The 12836-nt window shown below is 42.9% G+C and overlaps 1 protein-coding gene across 1 annotated transcript in view; it reads right to left on the bottom strand.

Moving 5' to 3' along the window:
• Utp6 (UTP6 small subunit processome component) overlaps window positions 1–8491 on the bottom strand; it is a 28546-nt gene extending 20055 nt beyond the window's left edge. The window contains exons 1-5 of the mRNA XM_021212698.2: window positions 8302–8491; window positions 6813–6897; window positions 1862–1903; window positions 1552–1644; window positions 247–294 (exon numbers count right to left, since the gene is read on the bottom strand). Coding sequence (XP_021068357.1) covers window positions 247–294; window positions 1552–1644; window positions 1862–1903; window positions 6813–6897; window positions 8302–8393 — 360 coding nt within the window. The 5' untranslated portion in view covers window positions 8394–8491. The remainder of the gene's footprint in view (window positions 1–246; window positions 295–1551; window positions 1645–1861; window positions 1904–6812; window positions 6898–8301) is intronic.
• Window positions 8492–12836: the final 4345 nt, after the last annotated feature.

Here is a 12836-nt window from a genome sequence, read left to right on the forward strand (position 1 = left end):
ACATACCCATGCTTTTATCCCTAAACTATTAAACATATATTTTAGCATTTTTTTTTTTTACTGAACAAATATACATAAAATCATTTACATGGTCAGATATTAAAATGTGACACTGGGGCCTTGCTTCTGTCTCCCTGGATTCTTTCTCCAACTGCTAACCTTGTACCTCTTGAAAAATATGGAGTTCAATAATACAGAATGAAACAAGAGGAAAGAGAAGGAGAAGCCACATATGGCTTTACTTACCCATTTCTTACAGAAAACGATATAGGATAGCCAAAGTTGAACATCATCCTGTAAGGGAAGCACAGGAGAAGCCGCTCACGTTTCATCTTCACATTGCATTGATTCACTTCAATGAAAACAGGCAAGTTCCAAAAGAGCCAATGTGCCACACACTCTTCACCTAGGAGCGTCTTCCTCTCCGAAGCCTGGGCTCTCTAACCATGAGACTAAATCTAACTCCCACCAACCATGTTCCAAGACAGAATCTGTATCCATCTAATGTGTCCAGCGCAATTCTAAAGGCTTCTCAGACCAGGTAAAGAAACACAAACCAGCCGGGCAGCGGTGGCGCTCGCCTTTGATCCCAGCACTCGGGAGGCAGAGGCAGGCAGATTTCTGAGTTCGAGGCCAGCCTGGTCTAGAAACTGAGTTCCAGGATAGCCAGGGCTATACAGAGAAACCCTGTCTCAAAAAACCAAAAAGAAAAAAAAAGGAAAGAAAAGAAAGAAAGGAAGGAAGAAAGCAAGACAGCCCAACCTCCCATTCTCAGGGATCTAAAGCACTCTCAGACACATCAGTCCCCAGCAAAACCAAACAACGACTCACTGGGAGACTACCCATCTCCAAGCCATCACCCAACAACTCCTTGCTGATTTCCTTGACTGCCTTTTCCCTGACAGTGTCTCACGTACCCCAGACTAGACAGACCTTTTTCACAAATACAGTTCCTGGCAAAGTAGCTAGTAATACATAAGTAGGGATAAATGAACTAGCAGTCAACAAAAACCATTTACATCAACTGTCGAAGCAGAGGGTAACCTTGAACTTCTGATCCTCCTGCCTCTACCTTAACTCTGGTATTACATACAGGCGTATGCCACCACACCACGTTTGAGGTGCTGGGGACCGAAACCAGTGTTTTATGCATGCTAAGTAAGCCCCTTCTCACCCCCTTTTTGGGTTTTCTGAGACAGGGTGTCTCTGTATAGCTCTGGCTGTCTTAGAACTCACTCTGTAGATCTGGCCTGCCTCTGCCTCCTGAGTGCTAGAATGTAAAGTTTGCATCACCCTGCCCAGTTCTTTTGACTTTGCTATCTTTAATAATGTATTAAACACAGCGCTTAGTATCATCCTCACAGAGGAGATAAACTTCCTTAACAGCTTCTGTGGCTCAAAACCTGTTTGAAGCAACGGTGTCCTCATGGAGGTAAGTATTGAGAACTGGAGAGGAGCAGAGAGGACTGGCATTCAAAGAGTCAATTATCCAACTCCAGATAGATACGCTGGGCATCAGCAGGTTTCTTCGAGTACTTGCTAATCACTTACTTTCCACTTCGCTGAAGCACGACCAAAGACACCTTGTACCCGATGTACCATAGAATATTCAATCTCATCCTTCTTAAATGAATATTTAATTCTCTAAAAGGGACAAAACAAAGAACTAGTTAATTAGTCACGTTTATCCAAAGTAGCCTTCACACATGTTCACTCTCAGTACCAACAACAAAAATTAAATAAATAAATAAATAATATATCAGAGAATTACAAGTATCCACTTTGGGCACAGCATTGGCTATCAACAGTCAGTGTCTCCCAGAGTAAAACAAACTCAAAAAAACATTAAGCATTAACTTACTGCTCTTCTTCTCTGGATCAGCTCCAAAAGATTAATTTCATACTATAGGGGAGGGGGGACACAAAGAGAAACATGAAGAGCATAACGTTTTTAAATACAGGAAATGCATAAAAAACTAACAACTTGAAATAAAAGACAATTTGTTATCAATAGCCAGAATTCAAAAAAAAAAATCTCTAGAATTCCCTTATAATTCACCTTAGTTCCATAAAACTTACACACACACACACATGCACACATATATATACACACACACACATATATCTATAGTAAGAGTCTTGTAGGCAGCTAAGAGGCAAAGACAACACATTACTTAGTAGCATGAGAGTTGAAAGATTTATAATATTAATCCAACTTCCTACTTAAAGCAGCACATTCTAATTTTCAGTTTTAAAATTTATAAAAAATCTAAGTCAGGAATTGTGGCACACATCTCACCTCAGAGGTTAAGGCTGGAAGAGGGGTGAGAGTTCAAGGTGCTAGGAAAGTGTGTCAAGAGGAACATCACTTCCCACGTGGTAGCACACTCCAGTACTCTCAGCACTCCAGAAGCAGACAGGAGGATTCCAGTGAGTTCAAGCCTGCTCTACATAGGGACTTCCAGGCCAGCCGGCCGGCTAGGACAACATATTGAGACCTGCCTAGCATGCACAAGGGACCCAACACCTCCAGACAAAGCAATACACGCCTATAATCCCAGATTTAGGGAAATGGAAGCAGGGATTGCTTTTTCCTTTTATCTATTTTCTTCTCTACTTTTTGAGATTAAGCTTCATGTAGCTGAAGCTGGCTTGGAGCTTGCTATGTAACCAAGAATGACCATGAGTAAGATTCTCCTTCCAAATATATCAATAAATTAATGGGGAAAACAAAAGATTCTCCTTCCCGCAAGTGCCAGGATCACAGGAGTGCTGGAATTACACACATGTGCCACCACAGCAGAGCTGGAGATGGAGCCCGGCTTCATACACACTCGGCAAGCACGCTACCAACTCAGCTAGCCCCAGCTCCAGGAAGCACAATGTCAAGTTAAATTCCCAGCTCTTCAAAAAAGTAAAACAGTAAGAACTATTTTGTAGAGCACATACACAAAGGTCCAGATCCAGTCATAACTACTGAAGAAAAAGAGAAAACAAAAAATTGGCCCATGAGACATCTCAAGCCTAGAAAATCCCATGTAGCTTATACATACGGCTATATCAAAGCTTTTACTTTGCAAATAAAAAAGAAATCAAAGTATACCCAGGAGTGGTAGTGCACGCCTTTAACTCAGGAGGCAGAAGCAGGTGAATGAATCTCTGTGAGGTCTAGGCTAGCCTGGTCTACAGAACTAGTTCCTGAATAGCCATAGAAACCCTGTCTTGAAAAGCCAAAAAAAGAAAGAAGAGTCTAGCCCCCACCAGACATGGCGAATGTCTTTGTGTTCTCCTTTTATCTTTAAGTGTATGGCCGTTTTGCCCGCATATATCGGTGCACCATGTACATGCAGTGTCCAGGAGGCAGAAAATGGCATCAGATCCCATGGAACTAGGATTACAGACAGCTGCGAATCACCACATGGCTGGGAATCAAACCTGGGTCCTCTGGACGAGCAGCAAGTACTCTTAACCACTGAGCCATCTCTCCAGCCCTGTGACACATGCTTTATCCTAACACTCAGGAACATGAGATGTGTGACTGGTATGAGTGGGACATCGAGACAGCTCAGCAGGTAAAAGGCTCTCACTGGCATACCTGAGGACCTAAGCTTAGTCACATGGTAGAACTGAACCCCACAAGCTGTCTTCTGACTTCCACGTGTATACCATGGCATTCACCCATACCCCACCTAAATAAATACATGTAAAAAGAAAAATTTAAAAATTAAGAGCCAGGGCCGGGTCGGGCATGGTGGCGCACGCCTTTAATCCCAGCACTTGGGAGGCAGAGGCAGGCGGATTTCTGAGTTTGAGATCAGCCTGGTCTACAGAGTGAGTTCCAGGACAGCCAGGGCTACACAGAGAAATGCTGTCTCAAAAAAACAAAAAACAGCCAGGCGTGGTGGCGCACGCCTTTAATCCCAGGACTCGGGAGGCAGAGGCAGGCGGATTTCTGAGTTTGAGGCCAGCCTGGTCTACAAAGTGAGTCCCAGGACAGCCAGGGCTATGCAGAGAAACCCTGTCTCGAAAAACAAAAAAAAAAATAATTAATTAATTAATTAATTAATTAAAAATTAAAAACAAGAGCTAAAAATGTAACCTTTAGTGGTAGAATACTTGCCTGGCATACTCGAGGTTCTAGGTTTGATTTACAACCACAAAAGAAAAAAAAACAATTAAATGTCACTTGTGTCATGGTAAGTTAATAAAACAGAATGCAAATAGGTAACCTCACATGTAAGCGGCTGTTTATGCATATGTGTTTAGACAAGGTCTCATGATGTATCCCTACCTGTTCCAGAAGTTACAATGTAGACCAGGCTGCCATCAAACTCAACAGAAATCCACTTGTCTCTGCCACCCAAATGCTATGTGTCTGTGTGTGTTTTAATCTAGTAATTATCCTCTCTAACACTAATCAACCTAGTCCCTAGAAAGGTGGCTCTTCAGACCAGGAGAAGGGAAATCATTTCTACTTCTCTGCAGTCCACCATCTCCAGTGCTACTGACTCCTTTACATCAAGGTTGCTACACTGTTGCCTTCCAACCACCAGCAGAGTCCTGTCTCAACTGAGGGGAAACCAAGGCTAGAGACCTGTACAGGGCTTCTGCTCCCACCACCCAGCTAACAACCATCTGTAACTCCTGGTCCAGGGTACCCAACACCTGACTCCACTTGGCCTTCTTAGGCACCACATACAAGTGGTGCAGACATGCATGCAGGCAAAAAAATTCATCCACATAAAATAAAAGCAAATAAACCTAAAAACAAAACAAAACAAAACAAAACAACAACAAAAAACCAACATCTAACAGTGCTACAGATATGAATTGGTAAGTGCAAATCAAGAATTTTCAAATCAGTGTCACCTCAAAGCCTGCAATGTCCTCTGCAGCTGTCTTCAGTTTAGATTTGATTTTTAAGTTAGGTCCTCTTCATTCATATTTATATACATATACATGTATAAGAAATATGTATTGTGTATATTATATATAATATTGGTATATAATATATAATATATACATAAATATATGTATCTATTCTTAGCCAACTTTCATATAATTTTATCTATTATTATGTGGGTTAGGCATGCATGTGCCAGTGCGCCTATGGAGGTCAGAGGACAACTTTCAGGAGTTAGTTCTCTCTATCCACAACGCTGAGGCAGGGCCTCTCATTTCTGCCATGCTGCTTACTCCAGGCTACCCACCACCCATCCTTCGCAAGGTTTGCTGGCCCAATAGGAGTGCTGAGATCACAGGCCTTCATCACTGCGCCCATAGGAGTACTGAGATCACAGGCCTTCATCACTGTGTCCATAGGAGTACTGAGATCACAGGCCTTCATCACTGTGTCCATAGAAGTACTGAGATCACAGGCCTTCATCACTGCATCCACAAGAGTACTGAGATCACAGGCCTTCATCACTGTGTCCATAGAAGTACTGAGATCACAGGCCTTCTTCACTGCATCCACAGGAGTACTGAGATCACAGGCCTTCATCACTGTGTCCATAGAAGTACTGAGATCACAGGCCTTCTTCACTGCATCCACAGAAGTACTGAGATCACAGGCCTTCATCACTGTGTCCATAGGAGTACTGAGATCACAGGCCTTCTTCACTGCATCCACCAGAGTACTAAGATCACAGGCCTTTATCACTGTGTCCATAGAAGTGCTGAGATTACAGGCCTTCTTTGAGATGGGCTCTACTGTGAAGCCCTGGCTTGCCTGGAACTCTCGAGGGAAACCAGGCTGGCTTCGACTCACAAAAATCTGTCTCTCCCCACCTCCTGGGTAGTGTACCTAAAAGTCTGTACTGCCATGCCTCCTGCCTCAGACTCCAAGTGCAAGCTATCAGACTCAGCAAAGCTTTAAGTCTTTTGTTTTTGTTTTGATTTTTGTGAGACAAGTCTCACTGTGTATCCAGGCTGATCTCAAACTCAAGATCCTCCTGCCTCAGCCTCATTGAGTGTTAGGATTATAGCCAGCACCATCGTGGCTAACATTCTACTTTTCTGGGGACTGAAGTGATGGCTCAGTGGCTGTTATTCCAAAAGACAGGGAATTCAGTCCCCTGAACCCACATTCACAACTATCTGTAACAACACTTCTAGACCCAACATTCTCTTGGAGCCTCTGCAGATTTTTTTTTTTTTTTTTTTTTTTTTTTTGTCTTTCTGGTTCTGACTCTGTACATAGTAGCTATTCTCCATCCTTTGATAATTCATCCTATATGTCTAATCTCAACATCAATCTCTTGTCCATTTAGAAGATGGAAGAATCTCAAAACAAACCTCTTTTGCTGGTTGACAGTGCTAAGCAAGCCCTCTACAGACCTCCCAACCACCTGCCGTAGTCAAATGCCCACTCCTCTAGCAGGCCCACAGCCAGAAGGCAAGGTTCCTGCTAAAATCCTGATACACAAGGATGTTGCTGATCTACTGACCCAAGAGGAGAAAAAAGTTCACTCTGACAAGGACCAAGCTTATTGGGTAATGGCCCTCCACACAGTCATCTCTGACCCTAATTTTAAAAAACCGTGTGCAGTATCACAGAATTCTGGAATTCTGTAGAAAACTGCTGTGAAGCTCACCACTGTTTGATTTCAAAGTCTTGAAGGGAGCTGGCCGTGGTGGTGCACGCCTTTAATCCCAGCACTCGGGAGGCAGAGGCAGGCGGATTTCTGAGTTCGAGGCCAGCCTGGTCTACAAAGTGAGTTCCAGGACAGCCAGAGCTATACAGAGAAACCCTGTCTTGAAAAGCCAAAAAAAAGTCTTGAAGGGAATTAAAAAGCTATAGACTCACTCACTTGAACATAGTTGATAAAGTCTTCCTTGAGAAGGGTTCTCCGATGTATTTTGTATTCTAAGTCAGAAGCCTTCTTGATGATAGCCCTGCAGAGAGAGCAGATTACACTGTGACATTTGAGAAGTTAAATGTGGACTTAAGATTTTTATTTGGGATATACCGAAAATGCACATTTCACAGGAACATCTCGTTCCTGAACACAGTTATCTTCCACAGGCAAAGCATGCATTCTCTTACACAATTACTTCTATGCTATTAAGAACACCCACATACAGTTTTAAACTTTCAATTTAAAATCACCTCAGTTGCCAAGGTCATTACTGTTCCCACCAGCAAAGTAAATAATGCCTAATGATTTTTATTATTCATATATACTAACAAAGATTTCTCCTCCAAATTTAGGCTACTTAGGTGCTTGTCTTGGTGTGTGTGCATGTGTGTGTGTGTGTGTGTGTGTGTGTGTGTGTGTGTACACTCTCTAGAATCAAACCCAAGGCCTTGGCATGCTAAGCAGGCACTCTGCAGTGCTCTTAGCTTCAACGCTTAAGTTTTTTTTTTTTTTTTAATGTTAACCAAATCTCTATCCTAAAATCTTGGGTCTATTTTCAGTATGTAAATTCTTAAAACCTAAATTGTCTCTAACTAAATATTACGACAAAGGAGTGCGCATACATGTGTTCTAAGAAAACAGAATAAGCAAGACAAGATTTAAGAATGGTAACACATTTAGCACCGTCCCCCTTGTTTTTCCAGACAGGTAGCACTCACAGGGATTCCGCCCACCTCAGCCTCCCAAGTGCTGGGATTGAAGGCTGGTGCCCTGACTCCGGGCTACCTTTAGCACTTTCTAAGCGTCCTCGCGGTGTTTCCTAAGGTTTTACTTTGTGCGGATCCTACACTCACATTACTACTGCACTTTTATCTAGAGTCATGGTAAAGTAAACTGTTACAGAAAAACCACTAAAAGTAACTGATTTTACCAAGTTACCGAATGCCAACTATATTCCGGGTGCTGTGGCAGGGCACTAAAGCATAGGAAATGAATTGAATCGTCTCCAGTCTACAAGTTTAGTTAGGAAGACCTACCCACACCCCCTGGGCTTCCGTGACGCTGCACTCGACTATCTAAAGCTGTATACCCCCAACTTTTAAACTAGCCATTTTCTAACTGGAATTCTCCCGCTATTCACATTGCCCATTATCCTTAACGGGCTAGGATCCTGGCCGGATCACCTTTACGGCCGCAAGACCCTGACCATTGGATGACGGTCAGAAGGACTGAGGGGTAAACAGACTGATGATGATGCATCGCATCGCAATACGTTAAAGTTGAATTTTGACCGTGGTCAAATTCCAGCCACGGGCTTTTCCCTCTGCTAGCACGGTAGCTACGAACAAGCGCAGAAAAGTCAGCACGCCGGTCCCCTCCACACTCTCGCCTCAAGCTCCCCTCAGGCCGCCCCGCTTCCTCTCCCCTGGTCCTCTCTCACTTAATCTCCGCGTGACTGAAGAGTCCGATGCGCTCCAGCTGTTCCAACTCCGGGATTCGATCTTCTATACGTTCCTGAATTATCTCCGCCATGAGGCTGGAACTTCACAAGCAGCCGGGCGGCCGACAAGCGTGGAGAGCGCCCACCTTTCAGCCTCACTCTCTCTCTCAGTGATTGACTGAACGTGCTTCGTAAGTCCCGCCTTTTCCGCTTCCGCCATTGGGGAAGTCCTCTTTTCTAGCGAAGCCGCTGTCGCCTCCCTGTGGTTGACTATAGGATTGCAGCAAGAACCTTTTCCGGGGGGCGGGGCTGGGGGCGGGGCTGAATCCTGGCGCCTCGGAGACCGGAAAAAGCTCCTCGGGGAATACCTGATAGGAGCTTTAAGTACGCTTCCTACTGGAAGTCATTTGTTTTTATCGTGCTCCTGTCGCAGGTTCTCGCTTCTCGTCACCCAGAACCCTGAAAACTAAAAAAAAAAAAAAAAAATGTAACTGAAGATGATATCGTTAATTATGCAAATTCAATGAGGCTCTAAGGCTGCGGACCAGCGGTCCCGGTCTTAGTCTGCTGGCTTCACGAAACCAAACCGATGTGGCTGGTTCTTTTTAAAATGGTGAGAAATAATGTATTATTTAAATAATTAGGGCCATCGTGCTACCTAGCCTGGCAGCCTAAATTCGGTAGAAGGAGACCATTGACTCCTGCGAATTATCCTCTGACCTCAACATGCGTTCTACGGCGCGTGTGCCCGCCCGCGTGAATACACACACGATTTTAAAATTAAAAATAAATATCTTGACCTATGTAGACAAAATATTTCAAAAATTTAGGCACTGGGTAAATAGAAACTGTCATTTGTTTTAGGAAACAGGACTTTGATAGTGAAAAGTTTGAAAGTTGGTGAAATAAATCAATATTTACACAGATCTTCCTTACAACATTGTCCAAGCAAATTAGCATTTCTAAGAGAATCATATTGTGATCCACCTTGGAAGCAACGTCGCTGCATAGTTACTACAACCTAAAAAAAAAAAAAAAAATCTGTGGTTCCCTTCTCTGTTAAGTTCTAGAAGATGATAAAAAGCCAAACCAGGGCTTCTTGCTCGACCTGTTCTTGGAACAAGGCATTACCTTGGTCTTCTACGTGATTTATGAGAGTGAACTAGACTTCCCAGTTACCCAGATCCACCCAGTTCCTTTCTTCCCTTTCCTTTCTGTTTCACATCTTGTCCCACTGGTCTCAGAACTGACACAAAGGTTGATGTGGGCTTCATCACTTCTCAGCCCTTTCAGATCTAAGATCTGAGATGTGGAAGGAAACCATGTATGTAAATTAAAGATGCTGTTTCCTTGTAATAGTAACGCAGGACTTGTTATTAGTCAGAAAGGAGATGAGTGTGAACAGCAAGTCCAGGGTGGACAGGAAGGGTAGAGAAATCCCTAGCTTGTAATAAAAAAAAAAAATCAACAAATAAATGTGCAAATGTAAGGCATTTATAACATTTCTTTAAGTATGAGGAGGTCAACAAGCCCTGACAGATTGTAAGCATTCATTTCCAGACAAATTTGACAAAGAGTAACGAGCTAACTACAGTTCTTAAATCAACTATGCTCTCCACTGCTGTTTTGATATTTAGCTGTCATATTTATCTTGCCCCAAGAATTACTATAATGAAAAAAAAAATCGCCTCTTCACCTCAGCCTGTCATAATCACACCTGTCTCACTATGTGCCCAGTACTATGAGCAAGGCTGTGATCTTCATGTATCAATCCACCGAATCACATGAATGTTTTATTTTTGGTTGTGTGCCTAGCCTTTATAGGCTGAGCCATCTCTCCAGTCCAGGGTTTTATTCATTTAGCTGGTCCTGGTGGTGAACACCTTTAATCCAAGTATTTGAGAGGCAGAGGCAGGTGGCCTTCTTTGTCTGGTTTGTTTGATTTGGTTTGGTTTTTGAGATAGCAAGTCTATATGCATCCCAGGTTGTCATAGAACTCTCTCTGTAGGCCAGGCTGGGCTCCAATTCAGAGATCCATTTACCTCTGTCTCCCCAGTGCTGGGATTAAAGGCATGCAATATCACACACAACTCTATTTTGTATTTTTATTATTATTATCATTATCATCATCATTATATCAACCTAAGAAGGCTGAACACACCTACTTACAGATGGGGATGGGAGGGACATCTAGTTCAATGGGCTAGCGATAGAACACAGACAATCCTGAGCTCAGTCCTCAGAAACAACCCACTCCCCCCTCCCCGGGGGGGGGGGAAGAAGGAAAGAAGAAAAGGAAAAATTATCAGCCTTTGTTTCTAAAACACATTTACATGAAGTTTGCATTATATTTCACATAACTCGCTAGTGTAGCCAAGAATGACCTTATAACTCCTGATCCTTTTGCCAGTATCTCCCACGTGCTGGCACTGCGGGCCACTGTGCTTGGCTTTTATTTGTTTGTTTGTCCCTCTATAGATAGATAGATAGGTAGATAGATAGATAGATAGATAGATAGATAGATAGATAGATAAATATTTTTGCATACATCTATGTATTTGCACCACTCATGTGTCGTGTCTAATGCCCAAGGAAATCAGAAGAAGGTGGCAGATATCCTAGGAAAGTTACAGATGTTTGTGAGTTACCATGTGGAAAGTCCTCTATAAGAGCAGCAAGGTCTTAACCACACTGAGCCATCTCTCCAGCTCCTGTGTTCTTGGCTTTTTAAGTAGTTGTTTTGTTTGTTTTAATCTGTTGTGTGCATGATATGTGTTGGTGTGTATGTCTGTGTGTATGATGTGTGTCTCTGTGACTGATGTGTGTTTGTATGAATGATGTGTGTTTGTCTGTATGAGTGTGTGGAGCCACTGGACGACATCAGGTGTTGGGCCCTGCCTTCCACTTTCTCCCAGTTGGTGCCTGAAACAAACAAGCTGGCCCTTGAGTTCCCAGGATTCTCCTGTCTGCACTCCTGGAGAACTTGGGTGACAGGTGGGTGCTTTCCGTGAATTCTAGGGATTCCCATTTCTGGGGATCCAAACTCCGATGCTCATACTTGTATGGTAAGTACTTTACCCATAGAACCAGCTCCCAAGTCAAGTGGTTATTGTAATATAGATTTTCATGATTCCTGTCCCAATTACCAAGAAAGAGAGATGCCAGAAAGATGGATTCTGATCACCAACAACCTTCAAGGAACAGTTCATCCCCATTTTGGTGCTGATGAGCCAGTTTGGAAAACGGCAAACAGCCTTTTGCTAAGATCCTGAGACAATCTCACAAGGATCCCACCATAGGAACACTAACCAGAAGTTAAAATGTCCACTCCTGCCTTTAAGGCATTTGGATGCAAACTTGAAAGTAAAGTTGAACTTATCCTTGGGATGGCCACATTGTACAAATAACTCAAAATAGCAAAGAAAAAAATGCTAGTCTCCTCTGCCCCCCCTCTCATTATTTGAAAAAGAAAAATACCTAATTTCAGACATAATGAGAGGCAAAGCACCTGGAATCCCATCCCCCCCAAGCTATTCAAAGTTCCCGTGCCTGCTTCTCCCACACAGAGAACCCCAAAGGACTTCAAAGTCAGGCATTAGTGATAGACACAGAGAGGTCTTTGATGACTAAAAACTGCAGAGCCCTCAGGTTGATTCCTCAGTGGAACATCTGCACCTTTCAATGTTATCTACCAGTGTGGAAAACAAAAGCGTGGAAGTTTTGGGTGCCATCCGTTACACACATTAAAATATTTGGAACCAGTACTCTTCATTTCTTTTTCTATTATTTACAGCTCCCTTTGCTCCACAAACTGCACTGGATAGTAAATTACTTCTGGCACTCAGCCTTGTCAGCTTGCCAAACTTCAACTGGAGCAAGTTTTTACAACCCAGCTAATAAGCCCTGGAAATTAGGAGGTAGGCACAATGGAAATAATGACATGGTTTTTAACTGCAGGAGCACAGAGAGACAACGTGAGATTCCAATAGATTCTACTTCTTAACGGGTTTTTTTTTCCTCCTAATTAAATCGTCACATTTTTTATTGTGGTTCAGAGCACATATAGACGCAAAGGTTTTCTTTTCGTTGGAAAAAATAGTTGTGTCTTTTTCCTGTAGTTTTTAAAGACAATTTTGTTTTGTTTTGTTTTGTTTTGAAGACAGGGTTTCTCTGTATAGCCCTGGCTGTCCTGGAACTCACTTTGTAGACCAACCAGGCTGTCCTCGAACTCAGAAATCCGACTGCCTCTGCCTCCCGAGTGCTGGGATGAAAGGCGTGCGCCACCACGCCCCGGCTTCCTGTAGTTTTTGAATTATGCTTTTGTAAACTCAAAAATAATAATGAATGAATGAGAAGCCAGCCTGGTCTTACAAAGTGAGTTCCAGGACAGCCAGGGCTACACAGAGAAACCCTGTCTCGAAAAACCAAAAAAAAAAAAAAAAAAAAAAAAGAATGAATGAATGAATAAATAAATAAATGAAGGAAGGAAGGAGGGAGGAGCAGGTGAGAAAAGAAGAGCAAGACTAGAGCAGCGT

This window comes from Mus pahari, chromosome 14, assembly GCF_900095145.1.
Source record: "Mus pahari chromosome 14, PAHARI_EIJ_v1.1, whole genome shotgun sequence".
Lineage (NCBI taxonomy): Eukaryota > Metazoa > Chordata > Mammalia > Rodentia > Muridae > Mus > Mus pahari.